Source organism: Penicillium hordei (genome assembly GCF_028827395.1).
Source record: "Penicillium hordei strain IBT 12815 chromosome Unknown utg000001l_segment0_segment0, whole genome shotgun sequence".
NCBI classification, from domain to species: domain Eukaryota; kingdom Fungi; phylum Ascomycota; class Eurotiomycetes; order Eurotiales; family Aspergillaceae; genus Penicillium; species Penicillium hordei.
In genome coordinates, this window is record NW_026623142.1 from 2,441,004 (window position 1) to 2,460,723 (window position 19,720).

Genomic DNA, 19,720 nt, shown 5'->3' on the forward strand with positions numbered 1-19,720 from the left:
GGCTATTTTCCATATATATGTAGACTAGACTGGTAGTAACTTCTTATATCAAGCACATGATGCAATTCACAAGACATGTGTAACACATGTTATTGGAAAAGACATACAACATCGAAATCTCCATTGACATAACTCAGAATTAAGAGGAAAAAAACACGAACTTGGTATCTTGATTGGTATCTAATGTATGTTCAAGTTCAGAGGCCACCTGGGAATGGTCACTGAATTATGATATATGACGACAACACTCTATCCGGTCCATATATTCACGTGTCAATCCACTGATCGCATCATTCAGATCGCAATGGCAGGGACGAATCGGTAAGATATGGATGTGCTGTCTTTTTTTTGGTCGTGTTCTCATCATGCACTTTCCAACACAAGCAGAAAGCTGTGTAAGAATCGACAGTGTGCAAGACGGTTTTGGCAAACTAAAACAAGTGACTCAACACATTGCTTAAAGAGTCTGCCTGCCCCGAGTCTCGATGGGTAGGAGACACATAGCCACAAAGGAAGCCAGAATCAACGCGCCGGACGCATAGATGGGCGAGTTGGGGTTCGCGCTACCAGCGTAGATAGCGACAAGGGGAGCACAGAGACCAGTGATACGGTTCAAGCAGCTGGAGATACCAGTGCCAGTACCGCGGTTGGGGGCGGGGAAGGTCTCCGGGGTATAAGCGAACAGGACACCGTACATGATGTTCTGGAAGAAAGCCTCGAGACAGCTGCACAGGAGCTGGATGTCGGAGTTCGTGGATGCGGTGAAGCAGAACAGCAACACACCGGTGATCAGGGTGGAGACGGCCATTGTGCCCTTACGACCAATGTACTTCATCTCAACTGTCTTGCAAGCCAAGAGGGAGCCAGGGAGACCAACGATGGAGGTGATGGCGTAATTGCGGTAGGTGATGTAGTTCGAGTTGGCCACACCACCGGACTGGGAGAGGTACTGCGGCAAGAAGGCGTTGAAGAGAGGGTATCCCATGCCGATGGTAGCCCAGCAGAACCAGAGAAGAGCGGTATTATAGCCCATACGCTTGTTGGCGAACAGGGGTGCAATGCGCTCCATTGAGAATTTGGAGAATAAACGGCCCAGGATTTGAGAGTAGGTGAGCCCTGTCTCCTTTTCGTGCACCTCGACATGACCACCGATTTCGTTGAGGATCTCGCTGGTCAACCAGGTCTTAGTGCCGTTCTTGTGGGCAATGCCATGAATGGAGGCAACAGCTTCTTCCTGGCGGCCACGGGAAAGCAGGAACTTGGGTGACTCGTACAAGTGGAAGAAGAAGAAACGCAGAATGAACATGACAAAAGTGATGGCACCCAGGGTGAGGACCAGGTAGCGCCAGCCCATGTTGTTCTCCTTGGTGCAACCTTCATGGCCACTGCAGCTGAAGTTGGGGATGAAAGCCCATGCAAGCAGACTGCCGATTAGCTGGCCGATGGGCCACCAGATACTCAACATGGTCAACATGTTGCCGGAGACAAAGGGAAGGAACTCCAGGAAAAGGGCACCATCGACTGGCAGGTTACCACCCACACCAAGACCCAAGCAAGCGAACAGAGCACATGTTCTGCATTCATTATTAGCGAATGATACAAATCTCGTTTTTTTTTTATGAAAACTTACCCAATCCAAGTGGGGCCACCACCAGCAGCCAGACCAAATGTACCAGCTATGAGCAGAGTGGCGTTGAAAGCAAGACGACGACCAGCAATATCAGAGGCGATACCCCAGAATGAGGCACCAATACATAGACCCAAGAATAGAGAACAGGTGGTAAAACGCACCCACGTATCGGAGAGTCCAAATTCGTAGGAGATAGGAGTCAGCGTCAGGGCAACTCCCTATACATGGTTAGATTTGGTCTGTGTGATCCATTTAGTTTTGATGTCCTACCTGGAGCCAAAGGTTGTCTGCTGTCCAACCAAAACCACAAAGGAAGAACAGTTCCCATTGATACCGGCCCATGCCAATATCTTGCAGGGCTCTGTTGATCACCTTTGCCTTGCCTGTGTCGTCGAGTTAGATCAAAAATCCAATTACATGAAGCTTCCACGCAGGGACCAGTGAGAAAATCCAGGCAAAACATACGGTCATAGGCAGAGTCATGGGTAGAAGTGGAGACATCAGCTTCAATCTCTGCACGAAGAGCTTCGAGGGTCAGACGAGTTGAATCCTTGGGGCCAGCAGCACCGTTCTCCGAGGAAGATGCGCCATCCAAGCTCGGGCTGGTCTCCTTGTCTGTCTTTTCCGAGAGGAAGTGAGCAGGTCCATCGGCGAGTGGGATGACAACGTCGGGGAAGTTCGGACTATCCCTTTTGAAGGGGTTAAATTTTTCGAGACCCATAATGGCGGTTTTATTTGGCGCTTTGGAATATATTTTTCAACTGCCTGGGATTTGCTGCTGTCTGTCAAGGATGTCGCTTTTCGCACGTTCTATTCCGTTCAAGTATCGCTGGGGATGCTGTGAGAGGCCGACGGTGGATCTACAGGTGTGGTGGAGCTGCAATGGGGTCATAGATCGTGAATCCGGGGGCAATTCGCTGTGGGCCGGAAGTGGCGCAAGGACAATGGTCGATATATACTGCTGTCGAGGCTTGCAGATGGGCTTGTTGCTATCGATGCCGGATTTTTCGCAATCGCTGTCGATGAGATCGTTGTCGCGAGGGTGATGCAAGATTGCTACTAAAGAGCGGATCCGAAGTACCTCGTGCTTTGTCTTTGTTGAAATTGATTTCTTTTCACAAGGTGGTGATAGATAATAAGAAATGTTCCAAGAGCGTAAACCAGAAGTTCTGCCACAGGGATATAAGATAAAGCTAAGAGACGGAGCTCTAGCAAGATATAATGAAGCAAGGCAAGCTGGGGCTAGCTATACCTTATCCAAGATGGTTTGAGAGGCGAGGAAAAATTTGGGGAATTGACAGAAGAGGAAAGAAGAGAAAAAGGAAAATGAAGTGGGATTCTGGAGTTGCTATATAATATTGGGAGTATCCCAATGATGGGCAATATCACTTCCTGTTTCTTTTCTTTTCTTTTTTTTTTTCTCGTTTTTTTTAATATTACCAAATGGGTTCTGTAGTACCTGGGTACAAGATTTCATCATTGGCCGAAGCCGAAAAGCGGGACTACAAGAAAAGGTGTGATAGTATTGTGCTATGGTCTGTAATCTGAATACTAGAAAAAGGACTGGCTCGGCCTCGGGACTGGGGTCGGGTTCTTTACGGAGTACTCCGTACAACATACATCTAAACATATTCCCCTCGGCGAGCAATCAAGGCAACAATACTTGGCACTTGGACTTGATATGTTTTCGGTTAGATACCGCTTTACTACCTACCGTCTATAGATGCACTACTGGTAAGGATTTCTCTGATCTAAATACTTCCAATGTTGACTATATATTACCTATCTCCACTTCGTTTCTTGCTGTCTCTCTATAGCTGTAGTTAATCATATCTTCATATTTGACATCTCACTATTAGTACATTTGTAGTTCGGACAGTCTTTCATGACTGGCAGTGCGGGCAGAACCTAAGGGGCGGTCCCGTGCGGGAAAAAGAAAAGAGGTTCCACAATCCCGTACCCCGTACAGAGTACACATAGGCGTATTATATTAATAAAATTGTTGACGTTGGTTAATAATTCACAACCGCACAGGGAATAGCTTAAAAAAGAATCCCTAAAGACCGGCAAGTGGCTGACGTCGGCCACTTTTACGTGTAGCACGGTCCGATGTTCTTTGGATCGGTTGAACGCCACCAAGGCAAATTCGACATACACTATTCAGCCTCAAGGGTCCTTGCCTGATCTACCTTTATGGCCATTCCGTATGCACAACTCAGACGGGCCCGTATAATCATCGACACTTCATGTACAACATACAACTTTTGTAGAAACATATTCATATATCGGAAAGGGTTGAAATAATGAACGAATTGACTCTGGACCTGAGCGGAGACCCTCCATGATCCACCAGGAAAATTTTTGCAGTGAGACCACTTTACCCTCTCACTACTCTTTTTTGGGGCAAAGTAATGAGATCAAGAAACCGCATGCGTGTTCTACTCAAACGTCACCCCTCTACTTTGTTCTTCTCGCTTCTTTCTCCTTTCCCGAGATATTCGACACGTTGTTGTTTTCACTTCAAAATAAAACCAAGTAAGGATTATCACAAATATCAAAACCAACGCTACAAAATTATAGAACAAGAGAAAAAAAAGAATTGAACTCACCGACGTTGAAGCCCATGAGTCTTGGCGGAGACACATCCATGCCGCATTCAGACCAGGGGGAATTCGTCTTTGCTCTCAGCCAATCAGAGCCTTCAAATACACCGGTAACTTTCTGTAACCTCGTGTACCCTTCCAAGGGTTCCAAGCACGCATTTTCCCGGATAAATTACTCCCACTTACCATTTTGGGGCTAGCCCGATGTTCTGCTGCCATACAGTCACCGTCTAACCCACATTATTTGCTTGTCGGCAAATGCTCATGTTCTCAACTTGGGAGACTCTACACTGTGGAGAATGGGTGGCTCTCGGCCATGGTACTTTTTATGACAATCTCAACCGGTTATTTGTTTCCTTTCAGGCTGGAAAGTCCAAGAACAATAAACTCCACTGACAATTTTTACCTCTGCGGAGTACTCATGTTGTAATCCTTTGGATTAGACTAGCCCACGACGGTCTGCTTCGGTATCAAAGTTCTCGATTATCTTATTTTTACAGCGCATGTAGTTGCAGCAATTGTTACCTCTGAATATGAATTGCTCGACCAAGGTACTCACTCGTGGGAGCATGGGTTGAGGAGCACGTATGCTGTACAACATACATACTTTGTACATCGCACATGGTTTATCCCTTTTAATATTGCGAATCGGCAACCCGTAGTGTAATTACACTTGACTGTGATTGACTGGGACTCTGAACAATTATCGAGCTCCACACTGCTGGAGCACACCACCCGTTACCAGCTTCCGATATATACACTAGCCAGGGGGTTGTGCGCGATTTCTCTGAGCCATACGTAGTACAACATACGTTGTCGAGCGCTGCAAGAGATTACCGGTGCTTTGCACTAAGCTTGGACGCGATTAAAATAAACAAAAGTCCATTAATTGCGTTATATCGTGTACAAGACTGACATATGAAGCAGATCCTAGGCCTGCCAATACTTTATTCTATACATAATGTAAGGGACAATGTTGGGCGTTCGTGACAGTCGACCTGATCATATGGCGCCTCTCTCGCTGCACCCAAACACCACCATTTCGCTCGGCAAACAGAAAGACATACATCAATCCGCCGTTAGCAAGATTCATTCACTCACCCCGTAAAATTATCGCCGAATGACCATATGTAAGGTCTTCTGGTAAGGCACTAGAGTTCCTCGGTGCGTCTGAGCAGCCATTCAAGGTGACGATAAGCCACGCGAGGCTGGTACTGCGGTTGCATGTGACCGGACTGGAAACTCTGAGCCCACATCAGGCCACGCTCATAGTGCTGAACACCCATGACGCCCTGAGGGCCATCGACACCGGGTTGGCCATTCTCAGCAAAGACATTGGCGTACATCAGATCCGGAATCTTGATATCGATGGGGGTGTGTGGCTTGTCCTGGAAACCGAGATTGCCGTTCCAGGTCATATTTTGGATGGCCAAGAGCGTGCCGTTGGTGAGGATAACCATATCAAAGTCACCGTTTGCAATGAGAACGCGGTTAGTAGCCTCGATAACCTGCGGCAAGACATGCTCGATCGGATTCGCTGAAATATCGCCTTCTTGCTCCGGGCCGGAGTTGCCACCGACATACACGGGCTCTGGGGAACACCCGCTCCAGGTGCCATTGGGTGCGTGCAACGCGTGCTTGACATCTGTGCGATCGAAATAGACGCTTGCTCCAGCTGCTTTGTAGTCGAGCGAGGTGGGGAAGGCGAGGACGTCCCAGAGGAGCGGGCACATCTGGTTGATCTCGTAGACGTCGAAGCATGGGTTGATGTGGAGTATTTCATTATTGACGAGGCCAAACAGATCACAGTCGTTGTCTAAGCTGCTGCCTAACAAGGGTGGCTGAACTCCAGGTGGCGGGAAAGTGAGGTACTTGTCGATGAATGCCTCGTATCCGCAGGATTTGTGCTTTCTGTCGAGCTCCGCCATGAATGATTCGTTGAAGCTGAATAAGTTCGCATTTTCGTGAACAAAAGGCACAACGGGCAGTTCTTCCTGAATGGTGTCGAACTGTCCAATGCAGGGGTCGTATGCCAGCGCACCTTGGTAAATAGTCAGAATTTGCATCGCGGCCTTCTGAATATTTGTGATAACTCACCATCTAGATCGAAATACTCCTTGTCTTTTTCATCGAGCATCGCAGCTGAGATGTAAGGTACATAACGTCCAGCATAACTCTCACCAGTGACATAGATTTTGAAGTTCTTGATTCCAAAGATCTTCTGGAAGTTCTTGAAGAACTTGACAAAGTCCTGTGCGGTCTCCTCTTGTGAAGTAGCAGTTGGTGTGCCGACGGAGTAACCTGTTCCAATAGGCTGGTCGACCCTGCGAGATGTTAACGTTTGTTTTTTTTTTTTTTTTTTGAGGTTCGTGAGCATGATAACTACTTACCACAGCACATTGGTAAGGTTGACCCAAGCATAAGGGTTCTCCACCGGGGCAAAAGTACCAGGTTGCCAGATGAAGCGACCAGTCTCTTGCAAGAAACTCTCCATCGAACTGCATCCAGGGCCACCGTTGAGCCAGATGGTTACTTCGTCTACAGGCTCGTTGATGGTAGGCTGGAAGATGAAGAAGAGCGACCTGGAGCTATTGTCCATATCAATTGGTACCAGACCAGAATACATCTCGCCGATATCAAATGCAACATCCGGCAGGGAGTCCACCAGGTACTCTATGAGTCTATTAGGATTCTTGCTGCTGACAATGATATAACAGGACACTCACGCTTGGTCTTCTTGTTCAAGAAACGGTAATCCTTGTCCGATTTCTTAGGGTTGTGGTTACGGGCCTCAACCACTCGTTTGGCCTTCTCCTGTGGCGCACGAGCTATCTCTGCAAAGCGTCCATGTTTGGAAGCAGCCGCAAGATCTGATCCCAGCGAAAGGGCTAGGATAGCAGATGTCAGGAGTGATTTGAGTAACATCCTGGATTGGTATGGGTGGGCCAGGAGGGAGATAGAATAAGTCTACTTATTATTCTCGGGGAGGGGATGCAGCTATATACTATCCCCACCGAAACGGCCTACCAGTAGCCTCTGATCATGCACTCGGAAGGCCCATTTAAATTAATAAAAGGTCGCCTTACCATATTGGGTTGATTCCAAGTGGGTGATTGGAAGAAATCCTTAGCTTCAGGCCTGAGGATGCTTCTTCTGCGCCACCTGGGCGCAACCCTCGAATCCCTTGTTCGAGAGCAGGTCTCCACTGATATCGGCTTCTTCGGCCATCCCGGGGTCGACCCCGGAAAAAGAAAAGATCGCCTGTGAATCTTGTTGCTACTTCCTTCGTTCCCTAATCGAGGGGTATCCCGATAGTTTTATCCGCGGTGTTGGATATTTATAAGAAATAATATCATAAATAGTTGGTGTAAGAAGTCGACCCCTTTGTGCACATCTATCATTGGGACCGGATGAGCGACGGATTCCGGTGAGATCGACAGTTATCTGTCACTTTGGGATAACAAACTCCGTCTGAGAGAAGCGGGGGTACCTCGCAATTCGCAATTGGTCTGGCATGCTTCTTATCCCTGCTAGGCTTCGGCCCAGGTACAGAGTACTACATAGGCACAACGATCGTCTTGTTCTGAGGTACCCATTTCCGTCTTAGTGCTCAGTCCTTGCCGCTTTTTGCTCACTGAGTACAACTGAGCACGTCCCTGAGTATTATATAATCACCAGGCTTGTTCACTGAGCGTGACCTGAGTAGCCCGATCCACTTGGTTACTGAGCACGACCTGAGCAAAGCGCGGGAGCAGCTAAGTCAGCAGCTCACCTCAAAATGCACCACGCTAGCCCCATGTAATTATTTTTATTTGACATGGTCTAACATAGATAAACAAAAAAAAATGGACTCGCGGGGAATCGAACCCCGGACCACTCCCATGCTAAGGGAGTATTATACCACTAAACCACAAGCCCAATTCGATGGAAGAGGGGGCATTTTAATGTCTCATAAGCCGAGGCAACTATTCTTTTTGAAACTACTCGACAAAATCACCTATGTTGTAGACAGATCCCACACCAAAACTTCTACGGTTGGATTTCTTTAAAAATATTAGACATTTCATGCTTTCCGAGGTTCTGACCTTGGAAGGTTATATGGGCTTTACATGGGTTTGATAGCCGACGACACTTGCCCAAGAGACACAAAAACATGACCGCAGGCATATATATCTACCCGCATCACATCAGATTTCGTGCTATCTCAAATAACTATAATTTATTTTTTCGACATTGTCCACATGTCATTTAAACATATATTTTTCTTGTTTTCCTGAATAAGTTATGTACATTCAAATGCAAGCTGATTCATGCCTAGTCTAGTATGAATGATTGACACTATCCCCGGATGTAGGTATATGTACTCCGCTTGCGTTTCGGGTAGTTGGGTAGTCTCACGGAGATCGGGAGTTCGGAAATTCGGAGTTTTGCCACTATGTTGAACTGCTGTAGTCATAACCAACTAGTGAACTGTATGCCGTACACCGATGAATCCAGATAAATGAGACATGTATAGATTATCATTCGATATGATTACCAAAGAGAACTGGCCTAGCCAGTATAGAGCAGTAAGATTCACATAGTCTTAAGGTGTTCGGGTCGATACGATGGATCCACATCCTTCCCTGCCCAATGAGAATAATTCCTCGGAAAATTCTCAGAGCCTGGGCCCTTTTGCATACTCTTTTAAGAGGTTCCGATTGCTAATATGTAATTCCCCTCCTTCCAACCTTTCAGATCCTCGGATCCTTAAATTCAAGAAATCTAGCACTTCCCTTTTAATGCAAGTGGAGAATATCAAAGCTGCTCCTCCCACATAGAATGCCTACCAATGTCGGATCTGCCAGTAAGACCGACCATGCGTTTGATACCGTGAACACCATACAGAGCACTACAACAGTCCCTGATGAGAAAGTTACTGTTCACATGAACAATGAGAAATTTGACATGGAGGCTGTACCAGAGCAAGAACATAGCTCGGAGGATGTATATCGGACAGCATCTACCGTGGCACCGTCTCAAAGGTCAGCCAGAAGAGACCCCGTTAGTCGAGTGACGACAGACGCCGAAGGGAACACCTACCCGGAGGGGGGTCTCGAAGCCTGGCTGGTAGTGCTGGGCAGCTTCCTCGGTCTCTTTGGATCGCTGGGCCTGGTCAATACCATTGGCACTTTCCAAGCATATGTCCAAAACCACCAACTGAAGGAATACAGCTCAGGAACCAATGGTTGGATTTTTGGAATGTTTGCCTTTCTCACTTTCTTTTGTGGAGTGCAAATCGGTCCCATCTTCGACGCTCGAGGCCCACGACTTCTCGTCTTTGCCGGTTCCGTATTAGAAATGGCCATGATAATCCTCCTCGGATTCTGCACTAAATACTGGCACTTTATGATGGTCATCGGTGTATTGGGTGGAGTGGGAGCGTCCCTCATTTTCACACCGGCATTCTCGGCGATTGGACATTATTTCTACGAGAAACGTGGAGTCGCAACTGGCATTGCTGCCACTGGTGGCTCTGTCGGAGGCATTGTCTTCCCTCTCATTCTAGAAGACCTCTTCCCCAAGATTGGCTGGGCTTGGGCCACTCGGGTTGTCGCGTTGATCTGCCTAATTGTGCTATCGATTGCGAATCTCTTGATTAGGTCTCGACTCCCGCAGAAGCCATTTTCCAAGGAGAATGTGCTCCCTGACTTCCGCATATTCCGAGACCCGCGATTTGTACTTACTACCGCCAGCGTCTTCTTTATTGAGTGGGGACTTTTCGTGCCAATTAGCTACATCTCATCATACGCTCTCGACCATGGTTTTCCCACCAAGTTTTCATACCAGATCATTGCCATCTTGAATGCCGGCTCGTTCTTCGGGCGATGGTTGCCTGGCTTCTTTGCCGATTTCCTTGGTCGCTTTAACACTTTGATCGCGACGGTCGCGCTCTGCGTGCTCTGTAATGCCTGCCTGTGGCTTCCTGCCGGAGATAGTCTGCCTTTGCTGATCGTTTACGCTGCTCTTTTTGGATTCTCGAGCGGCAGCAATATCAGCTTGACGCCAGTCTGTGTTGGCCAGCTCTGCAAAACCGAGAACTATGGCCGGTATTACGCAACTGCCTATACCATAGTGAGCTTCGGGTGAGTGTTTTATTTTCCCTTGTGATGTCACCTGCGTATCCATAACTAACACCCTTTTGCCACCAGCACTCTCACCGGAATCCCTATTGCAGGTGAGATCCTGGCACGCTGCAATGGATCCTACTGGGGCCTGATCACATTTACTGTCTGCTGCTATGCGGCTGGTCTTGCATGCTGTACTTCCGTAAAGGTCATTCAAGTTGGCTGGCGTCACCCTCTCGCGATCTATTAAATTTCTGGGTTCTTTCCGGGACCCCGATGCTGGTGATTTGGTAATTTCGACACGATCTCACGATTTCAAAAATGAGCTAAGATAGAAAAGTTTCCTTTCTCCTCGACTTGCATTTTCTACCCAGCGTTCATAACTGAGCGATTTGTTATACATAGCTGCTACTAATGTCTATATTTATCAATCTGTGATTGCAGTTATATAATTCACCACCCCGTCGGATAACGTTTCCGACATGGTCGGTTCGGCCCTTCAGCCGTACAAATAGATCTCCCAATCGTACTAATGGTTAGCGATAAAAAAGATTTGCCGCCATTGAGGCAATATAAAAAACATAAATGTTGGTACCTCAGGTTCAGGTTCTCTGCAGGGCTGAACAGGGCAGAACATACCGCATAAGATACCCGACAGGCACCGGACCTATGTAAACATCTAGTCACAATGATGCCTCTGTACCTTATCCAGCCATGGATTTCACCACTGGGAAAGATTTCCAATAGGAGCAGGGTCAGCTCTCACCATGGGAACTATAAAGACGTCGAAAGTTAAACCAAAAACAAACATCGACATCACGCCTGGCCAATCCTATCGCTGTGATGACATCCAATGTTCATCAATCCATCACCATTGAGTTTTCCAACCTCTCGCTACATATACGACGGTATTCTCGCGTTCCCTCCTTAACGTCCTTTTTAATCCGGGAGTCTGCTTTCCTTTTACTCGCCTCGAACTCATCTGGTGAGTATTTCGCTTCGTCGCTAGGCTTGCTATCCGAGGAGCTCTGAAGGTAGAGTTGTCTTCTACATCAGCTCATTTATCGATTTGACAACGCTTGGAACTATAGGCGAACTTTAATTGGTCCCTGTTCTCCGCAAATCGGCCACATTTGCTTCATCGCCCTGCATTTACTGGCTTTGGTCCGAATCATGTTTCCAACAAAATGCTTGATTCTGCTGGCCTGCTGGACACTCCTCCATAGTGTCGTAGCTGTCCCGGATGTGGCGCTAGAGCAGCCCGGCCTCGAGGATCGTCGTCGAGAAGAGCGTGACTTTGGCTTGCAGGAGCGCCACAACCATCCTGAACTTGTGAGCTCGCTACTTTCTGTGTTGACTGAGGAGTTCTCTACGACAAAAGGCCCGAAGCCTGAGACTACTACAGTCCCTGGCGGAGGTGGTGGTGGTGGTACTACAGTCTCTGGCGGAGGTGGCGGCACTACAGTCCCTGGTGGAGGTGGTGGTACTACAGTTCCTGGCGGAGGTGGTGGTACTACAGTTCCTGGCGGAGGTGGTGGCACTACAGTCCCTGGTGGAGGTGGTGGTACTACAGTTCCTGGTGAAGGTGGTGGTACTACAGTTCCTGGCGGAGGTGGCAGCACCACGGTCCCTGGCGGAGGAGGTGAGTAAACTGCTACCTTTTTCTGAAAGCACCCTTCTTACTCTCCCTGGTACTCAAGGCGGCACCTCACCTACTGGCGGCGGCGGGGGTACGACTGGTACGCCAACCGGTGGCATTGGAACTTCCCCGACTGGCGGGGCTACCACAACAACCGGATCTGCTCCTCCAACTGGCGGTAATGTTAGTCCTCCCCCAGTGGAACCACTCCGCCATCCTCTCCTGAAGTAGTCATTAAAACTACTAACACTGGTCAGACATCTCCCTTTACTAGTGAGCAGACAAGCACCGCTCACACATCTCCCACTGGAGGTGGTAGCGTGCCTCCTTCCCCAACTCCCAGCGTTACCACTGGAAGCGAAGCACCACCGGCCTGTCCTACTCCATCCACATCCAAGGAGACGACGGTGGTCCCAGTGACGGTCACTTGTCCCGCTGCCATAGTGAGCACCACTACCGTCACTGTCACATCTGGTTCGGCCCCGGGCACTGGAGCAACAGGTTGTCCTTGCCCCACTGAAAGTCCTGGCGGAGGTGCTCCCCCCGCCACTAGCCCCACTGGAGGAGTCTCTCTAACTAGCAGCGTGATAACCTCAACTAGCTCCACTGGCGTAGTCTCCACCACTGGCAGCCCGACAGCCTCAACTAGCCACACCGGCACAGCCTCCCCAACTAGCAGCGTGGCAACCTCAACTAGCCACACTGGCGTAGCCTCCTCAACTGGCAGCCCAACAGCCTCACCCACCAGAACCAGCACCAGCACCAACACCAACACCCTGACTCAGACCCTGACTCAAACCCGAACATCAACACCACTCATACCGACCACTAGCAGAGAACGTACTACAGTCACACCAGCCTCGCCCACCACACCAGCTACCCTCGTGACTTTGCCTACGACATCTGCACATGTATCTCCTGTGACTCCAGGGGCATCGCGTGTCACTCCGCGAGCAAAGATCGATCCCGATGTTATTCGCCGGCAGCTATTTAGCAACACGACAGCGACGGCCCTCTTTACCAACACATCTATTGTCCACAATGCCACAACTAGTGCAGTGAACCTCACTCGTGTTGCGATAGAGACTGCCACTGAGCCTGCGCCCGCTTTCCTGCCTCGGTTTCATCGTGGACGGAATCGTGGTTAGATTGTTTGGTTGAATTGGGGAAGATCCAGGTACTGATTGGTTGTTTCTTGATAAAATTTTAGATCGGGTTGATTATTGCCAATTTTTTGATGATTTTTCTGATAGTTTAAAAGGAGTTTAATGTATTCGGTGGTAATATGATGTTGCTGGAGTTTATTGAATTGTCCAACTTGCGTATGGCCCTGGGATTTGTTTGTTCTACTATCAAAGAAAGTGCCCCCAAGCAAGCTTTAGCCTCCGGAGACTCTGCTAGACAAGACCACTGACACTTTAAGACATGAAGCTTATGATGCTTTGCTTGTGACAATCACGATTCACCCCTCGAATCTATCTAGTTAGAGCAAGATCATATACTAGAAAATACATGTGACAAGCGCTTGTGTTGATACATAGAAGGAGCCCCGAGAAACTACTTGGAGCAATAAGGACAGAATTCTATCATTTGTTTGTCATTGAAACATACAAGCAGCAGCAAATGCACTCGAACAGAAAATCCTCCAAACCTTGCCAGGCCTATGACCAATACTTGATTTCCCGCCTCTCTAGAAAGCCATACCTATCTGTGACGGTGATGTCGTCTACTCTGCTGCTCAAACCGTTCCTCGCCAGTAGCCTCTTCCACTTCTGGATCCCATTGAGTAGGTTGTTGCAAAACGGTGGGGATGCAGCTAATGAGATCATCTGCAACATCTTCGTCGCTCTCCCGGTCGTTATACTTTCTGAGAATCCTGAGTGAGATCGGCGCGACAAGCTCAAGGTTACGACACAACCGCTCAAACTGAGGATCATGTTCCACAACCGCGCTTGAGATGCCGATGCTAATTGCGCCAAGAATCTCCTCCTGCAACGAGGAAATCACATCGTGACGACGATGCGGTCCATGGCGAAGAAAGTAGATTGCGTCATGCACGCATGACAGAAGGAAAATGCGCCGCTCGTTGTAGGGATCGTTGGCTAGCAGGCGCTCAAGATTATCATGAGGCATCGTAGGCGGATATCGGACTGGTGATGGAGAAGCTGGTTGAAGTGTGACTTGGAAGCGAAATCTGTTGACGATTCCCGAACAAACAAGTTGCAAGCAGATAACCGAATTCTCCGATGATGCACAATCCGATGTGTTCTCGGAGATTGCTTGCGGGTTATGAAAAGGTGGTGGGGATCGGAGTTATTTATGCATTTGCACGGAGTAGAGTTAGCACTGATTCGATTTTGTGGTTGATGTATTTGACAAAGACAGAAATGACAACAAAGATTTATTTTTACTCTATCAGGGAAGAAAAGGCATATCGAACCTTTGAGTGCATTTTGGACATCTCCTGGTTATATTTCGTCAAGAAAGAAACTCTTCGCCTCCGCTGTACTCACAATCAAAAGAGAGAATATAGCCCACGATGAGGGCAATAACTGTAAATTTTTGACTTCAGAAAGGAGCCCGATAGATCTTTTCACAGTTGCATAGGAGTTGGAAAACTAAGAGACCGGGCCCAACTCTCAAAGAAATCGTAACACCAATGCCATAACCTCTATGTGGATACCTTGCTGCAAGTATCGGTTTTTAGCATTTTCATCATGTTTAAGTTCGTCAAATGGATGGACTCGATCAACAAAGAGGAAGTACAAAGGGTAGAGCATGGGGTAGTTAAACCAGGCCAAAAAAAAAGCAGGTGACCATGTGTCACCAAACAAAGGAGCAACTGCTAGGTAGATGCAAATACCAATGTGCGTGAATATTTTACTTCATGTTTTTCATTGCATCTTTTTAAAGACTCTATAGAAGTTAGTCGTACGCCAAGTCTATCAAGACAAATTCTGACTTTGATCTGGACATGTTTTATTTCACTTTCTCAATGTGTCCCTCAGGATCCATGATTCTTTTCCGAGCTACGCAGGATCAAACTATAGTATACACTGTGTGGGACATCAGCACGACTTTCGACATAAATTTCTCGTCTAATAGAGACATATTTGCTTTGATTTTTCATGGTTTTACCGAGGTTATGAGTTTAGGATTCGGCCGGAATAATTTTCCGTTGTTTACCTGTATTATGTACTTCCAAGGTTGCCAAGGAATCTGGAGATATCAAATAAAATACACACTACCAGACTTTAAAACAAGATCAAGTATAGGTATACTTCCAACGTTTACTCTAATTAGGACCTTGTATCTTCTTATCAGTCCTCCAGGCTGAACTGATAACCCCGAGACGCCCCCCAATCGATTGAGCCAATGACGCAACGACCTGCCTTATTAGGATTAGCTTTACACTGGCTCCACATGATCCAATACCAGTCCGCCCCCCCGCGTTTAGTTACAGCACATATGAGATCGACAATCTTGCCGAATAATTTGAGGTTATTCAAACCCATCCACGATGTACTAATATGTGCATGCTTGCACTAGATAGTCGTGTGGTCTGTATTAAACTCGTCTAGCTGCGGTTACTGCCGGGGCCACAACGGGGCGGTAATCTGAGTGGAGGGGCGCCATAACACCTCCACAGCGCATATGTACCTGTTCCGGGTGGAGCTTCCTATAAAGGCTAGCGACATGCAACCCTGGAACATACATCGAGGACAAGATAAGCGTGACAATCAAATGGCCCCGGAGATCACCATCCAGCTCAGCTATATGAGCCCCGTTCCTCAGCCCTGGAGTACCAGTGACTTTCTACTCATTATTTACTCGATTGCAGACACCCCTACAATAAACGAAGATCTCGCTTCCCTCACTTTGCCCTCCATCAACTCGTGGACCATCACCACTTCAATTCTACTTAGATGGCGGTTGTCTTTATCTCTCACTGTCCCCAACGTCTTCATTGGCATTCTTATACTATATCTCTGTGTCAAGCTATCCGCAGAACCAGTAGAAAAAGTACCCGGGCATCTAAAGCCGTTCACTAAAAGAATTGTCGCCGTCCAAAAAAACAAAAAACAAAAAAACAAAAACAACGTAGTGACAAGCCAAGAACAATGTCAATCGAAATCGCCCCGCTGGCTCAGACCGACATACCTGGGGCTGTAGACTGTGTGCAGAAAGCCTTCGCCGATGATCCCTATTTTCGCTGGGTGTTTGATGATCCATCCAAGGTATGAAGACATCTTTTTCCTCGAGCCACCAGCCGAAGACTTCGTTCTGGCTTTGAGAAAGACAGACAAAAAAAAAAAACAAAAAAACGAGTGAAAACAAACGACGTGGATATCGAACTAAGTAATAACGGGGTCTGACAGTTTAACATCCAACGAAACGCAGCCTCCCTCGCTGCTCATCTCCGATATGGTATCAACTGCGGCTGCCCCATTTCTGTCGCCAAGATAACCCGCGCCGCCAATGAAAGCAAGAGCGATGGCGATATCCGCTTGCCGGCCGGTACTGTGGTCGGCGTTGCCTGGTGGTACTCGCCACAAGTGCCTTCCATGACTCAAACCTGGTCTGTTTGGGCACAGGACTGGCTTCTTTCCTTCCGCCAGCTCATGAACAATATTCGCTTCCTTGGTCGCGGTGGTCTGAATGTGCACCGGTATTGGATTTGGAAGCAGGTGCAGCAAACTGCGCATGATGCCATTTGGCAGGACCCCCGCGGGTATTACTTTTGCAATGTCGTCTGTGTTGATTCAGAGGCGCGTGGCATGGGAGTGGGAAAGAAGCTCATGGAGAATGTCATGGAGAAGGCCGATCGGGAGAATATGCCATGCTACCTCGAGAGCTCTAAGGGGTATCCAAACGTGGGTATTTATGAAAGAATGGGCTTTGAATTGGTCAAGGAGATTGAATGCGTGGATGGAGGGGACGTTTGCAAGGTATGCCCTCTTGGCTGGAATGTTCCCTATTAAATGACTGACTCACGCCATCCCAGTTATATTGCATGATTCGCAACCCCAAGTCCAAAGAATAAGACTGTGATAAATGTTCTAAAGCCGATATCGTTAACACAAGATACACAGGGAGATTGAGTGACATGCATGACTTGATTAGTAGCATTTGAATCGCAAGCATTTCGATAACTGTCATTTTTGACTAGGAGTGTATGCGAGATGATGGAAATAACCGAATATAGCCTTTCTAAGCTTAGCTTTTTCAGTCAATTTCTTTTCTAATCAACATCTCTCTTCTGGCTTTCTGCCGGGAACGTCACAGTAGGTTATGAACGCTTTTTTCATCTTCTGATAACCCTACGGCATCCCATAATAATCTGTCTGGGGATTCGTTGACTCTTACAATTATTCCTTATCAAAGAATGGCCTCTTGAGCTGTTGTGGTAAAGACGAACATCGAGAGCTGGGAGAGGCACTGATATGCGTTTTGTTCCTGTCTTCTGACCTCAATATTATTCAACTTGTTAACGAGCGAAGCTATAGCCCGGAATTCGGATTAAACACGAAGTACGGAGTGTGAAAAATGCTCAAGATGAGCCGCTTTTAATGCTTGAACTCTTTGGGATCAGGCTAACTATGTACATGTGCAAGTGATCAAGCCCATTTTCCTAGCACTCCCATCAATACTAGCCCACTGACCAAGGAAATACCACCGGTCAAAACTCTTCCCAACTTCGCATCCATCATTTCACCTCCCTCAATTACCCAGTCACGCGCCCACATATCGACGACACCAACCCACACCAGAATACCAGCAGACAGCGCGTCCAATGTTCCCAGTGCAATTAAAGTGCCCCTCGAATTACCATTGAAGGTGTGAAGAACACCAAGCCCAATAGCCATGCCAATAGGTGTGATCAAGGCAAATGCCGCCGCCATAGACGCTTTGGAAGGGAATATAGCTCCCGGTAGGACTGCAATACGAGCACCGAGTGCCAACCCTTCAAAGAATTGGTGGAACACAATCACGACTAGAAGCGTCTTGTAAAACGAGTCCCCAGCAACGACAAGAGTAAGACCAATCAAGATACTGTGGAAGAGTATACCCGCTTCCATGACCATGACTGAAAATTTGCTGTTGGGCCCGGTAAGATCCAATGAGCCGTGACTGTGCCCAAGACCAGCCAATGTGGACTGTTGCTGTTGGTCTGGGGACTGGTCATGCTGTCCCTTCTGTTGTGTTTCCTGCGACTCAGACTCGGATGATACGGTTTCTGTGGAGTTCCTCTTGCTGTTGCGAGCAACGATAATCCTGTGGCCAATGTATTCCAGCAAGAAAGCAATGAATATACCCGCCACGACTACGGCGGAGGTAGTTGCTTCGTACTCGAGTTCACCCAAACACTCGTTGGTAAACATGAGGTTTGCATGTGTGTATAGCTAAGGGAAGTAGTCAGCAAGTGGTGTGTCTGTCAAGACCAAGATCACTTACGTGTATGAAACCCGTGGCGATGATGATGCCAGTTCCGAATTGTTTGATGACGGTGGAGACCACTCCATTGATAGAGGCAAATGGAAGTTTCATCAGGAGAATAGGGGCAAAGACACCAATCGAACTAGTGACAAGTACGACAAACAATGTGCCAATTCTCAGGGGGATGTCGTAGTCTCTTGCTTTGATACCACACGATGGCGCAGTGTTTTCCTCTGATTCACCTGCACCCACGCAGTGTCTAGAATGGCCAAAGTCAATAACGCACAAATCTTGGGGCAAAAAAGTCACAAACTTACTCGACGCCAGCATGGAAGTGGCAGTTTTGTTGTGCTTCGCTTGAGGATTCCTCGTGGTCATGTTCACTGTGACTTTCAGTCGTCCCGCTCTTGACTTCCGTTTCTTCTTGAATCAGGACATCGTTTCCATCTGCATCCATGCAATATCTTAGAATTTTTTTAGGTCAGTATATTGCCACAAAATTTTATAGTTGTGGACTTACGACTCGCTTCCGTGAGAGTGACACCCGGTGTATTGTGCTGGTACTCCGGTTGTAGGGGTAGATGTCGCCGAAACTAAAACTTCGTGGCCATCTCCATCAATGCAGTAAATACTTGAGCCATGAGTATGACAACCAGTTACAGATGATGTTTGTGCTGATGTTGTTGCTGTGGCCGCATATACTCTGGCAATGCCTAGTGATATAAGGAAAGGTCTGAAAATGAGCATGATGAAACTGCTGCTCTACCCTTTCGTAAGAAGAATGAAACGATGAAGAATTAGAATTGTAATTGATACAAGAAATATACCACAGGTGCGGATTTTTCAATCAATGGATCCTGGGAGAAATCCTCTCTAAAAGGCCGCTTGGTATATGGAGGAAGAGCCACACACAGGTGTCTCACCCCCAAGGTTCTCGATGCCAAGCGGAAGACCTTCCCATCTTTTCGCCAAGAGCAAGCCTGAACTTCCAATTCGGGGTTTCTCCGGAGAATACGGCGTACTCAGTTCTTGTGCTCTCAAGGTACTCCCGCCCAAGCATCTTGGCGACCCTCCGCCGAGCCTTTGTCTTGGCATCAACCTGGGATTTTCTGCGCTGATTTGCTGGAGAAAAAATACTTTTAGCGAGAGAACTGATGAAAGAAGCTCTCAAGGTCCCCTCTTGGCAGGTTGCACCACCCGTGAACCGAGAAAGATGGAGAAAACATCCCATTTTCTCTTCTGGGTGAGGCGTGGATTGGATTATCAGCAGACACAGCGAAGATGAGCACAACAAAAGCCACAC

General features: G+C 47.7%; 7 protein-coding genes across 7 annotated transcripts; 3 read left to right on the forward strand and 4 right to left on the reverse strand.

The window, feature by feature from the left end:
• Window positions 1-457: 457 nt before the first annotated feature.
• On the reverse strand, window positions 458-2,351 carry N7537_000919 (uncharacterized protein; the record flags this gene model as incomplete). Its single annotated transcript, XM_056891977.1, has 4 exons — window positions 458-1,574; window positions 1,631-1,848; window positions 1,901-2,013; window positions 2,096-2,351. 4 exons carry the CDS (start codon window positions 2,349-2,351, stop codon window positions 458-460), a joined length of 1,704 nt encoding a protein of 567 aa, XP_056756972.1.
• Window positions 2,352-5,384: 3,033 nt separating this feature from the next.
• sxa2 (putative pheromone processing carboxypeptidase (Sxa2)) lies at window positions 5,385-7,158 on the reverse strand (the record flags this gene model as incomplete). The annotated part of the gene is made up of 4 exons (XM_056891978.1): window positions 5,385-6,274; window positions 6,331-6,557; window positions 6,624-6,906; window positions 6,960-7,158. The coding sequence occupies 4 exons, from the start codon at window positions 7,156-7,158 to the stop codon at window positions 5,385-5,387; spliced, it is 1,599 nt and encodes a 532-aa protein (XP_056756973.1).
• A 1,896-nt stretch (window positions 7,159-9,054) lies between these two features.
• On the forward strand, window positions 9,055-10,668 carry N7537_000921 (MCT family MFS transporter; the record flags this gene model as incomplete). The annotated part of the gene is made up of 2 exons (XM_056891979.1): window positions 9,055-10,358; window positions 10,425-10,668. The coding sequence occupies 2 exons, from the start codon at window positions 9,055-9,057 to the stop codon at window positions 10,588-10,590; spliced, it is 1,470 nt and encodes a 489-aa protein (XP_056756974.1). The 3' UTR covers window positions 10,591-10,668.
• Window positions 10,669-11,513: 845 nt separating this feature from the next.
• On the forward strand, window positions 11,514-13,127 carry N7537_000922 (putative extracellular threonine rich protein; the record flags this gene model as incomplete). Its single annotated transcript, XM_056891980.1, has 4 exons — window positions 11,514-11,982; window positions 12,041-12,162; window positions 12,237-12,453; window positions 12,838-13,127. The coding sequence occupies 4 exons, from the start codon at window positions 11,514-11,516 to the stop codon at window positions 13,125-13,127; spliced, it is 1,098 nt and encodes a 365-aa protein (XP_056756975.1).
• A 556-nt stretch (window positions 13,128-13,683) lies between these two features.
• N7537_000923 (uncharacterized protein) lies at window positions 13,684-14,112 on the reverse strand (the record flags this gene model as incomplete). The annotated part of the gene is made up of 1 exon (XM_056891981.1): window positions 13,684-14,112. One exon carries the CDS (start codon window positions 14,110-14,112, stop codon window positions 13,684-13,686), a length of 429 nt encoding a protein of 142 aa, XP_056756976.1.
• Window positions 14,113-16,100: 1,988 nt separating this feature from the next.
• Window positions 16,101-17,023, forward strand: N7537_000924 (GNAT family N-acetyltransferase; the record flags this gene model as incomplete). Its single annotated transcript, XM_056891982.1, has 3 exons — window positions 16,101-16,217; window positions 16,359-16,928; window positions 16,985-17,023. The coding sequence occupies 3 exons, from the start codon at window positions 16,101-16,103 to the stop codon at window positions 17,021-17,023; spliced, it is 726 nt and encodes a 241-aa protein (XP_056756977.1).
• Window positions 17,024-17,597: 574 nt separating this feature from the next.
• zrfC (putative ZIP Zinc transporter) lies at window positions 17,598-19,164 on the reverse strand (the record flags this gene model as incomplete). The annotated part of the gene is made up of 4 exons (XM_056891983.1): window positions 17,598-18,383; window positions 18,436-18,676; window positions 18,735-18,881; window positions 18,938-19,164. The coding sequence occupies 4 exons, from the start codon at window positions 19,162-19,164 to the stop codon at window positions 17,598-17,600; spliced, it is 1,401 nt and encodes a 466-aa protein (XP_056756978.1).
• Between the last annotated feature and the right edge of the window lie 556 nt (window positions 19,165-19,720).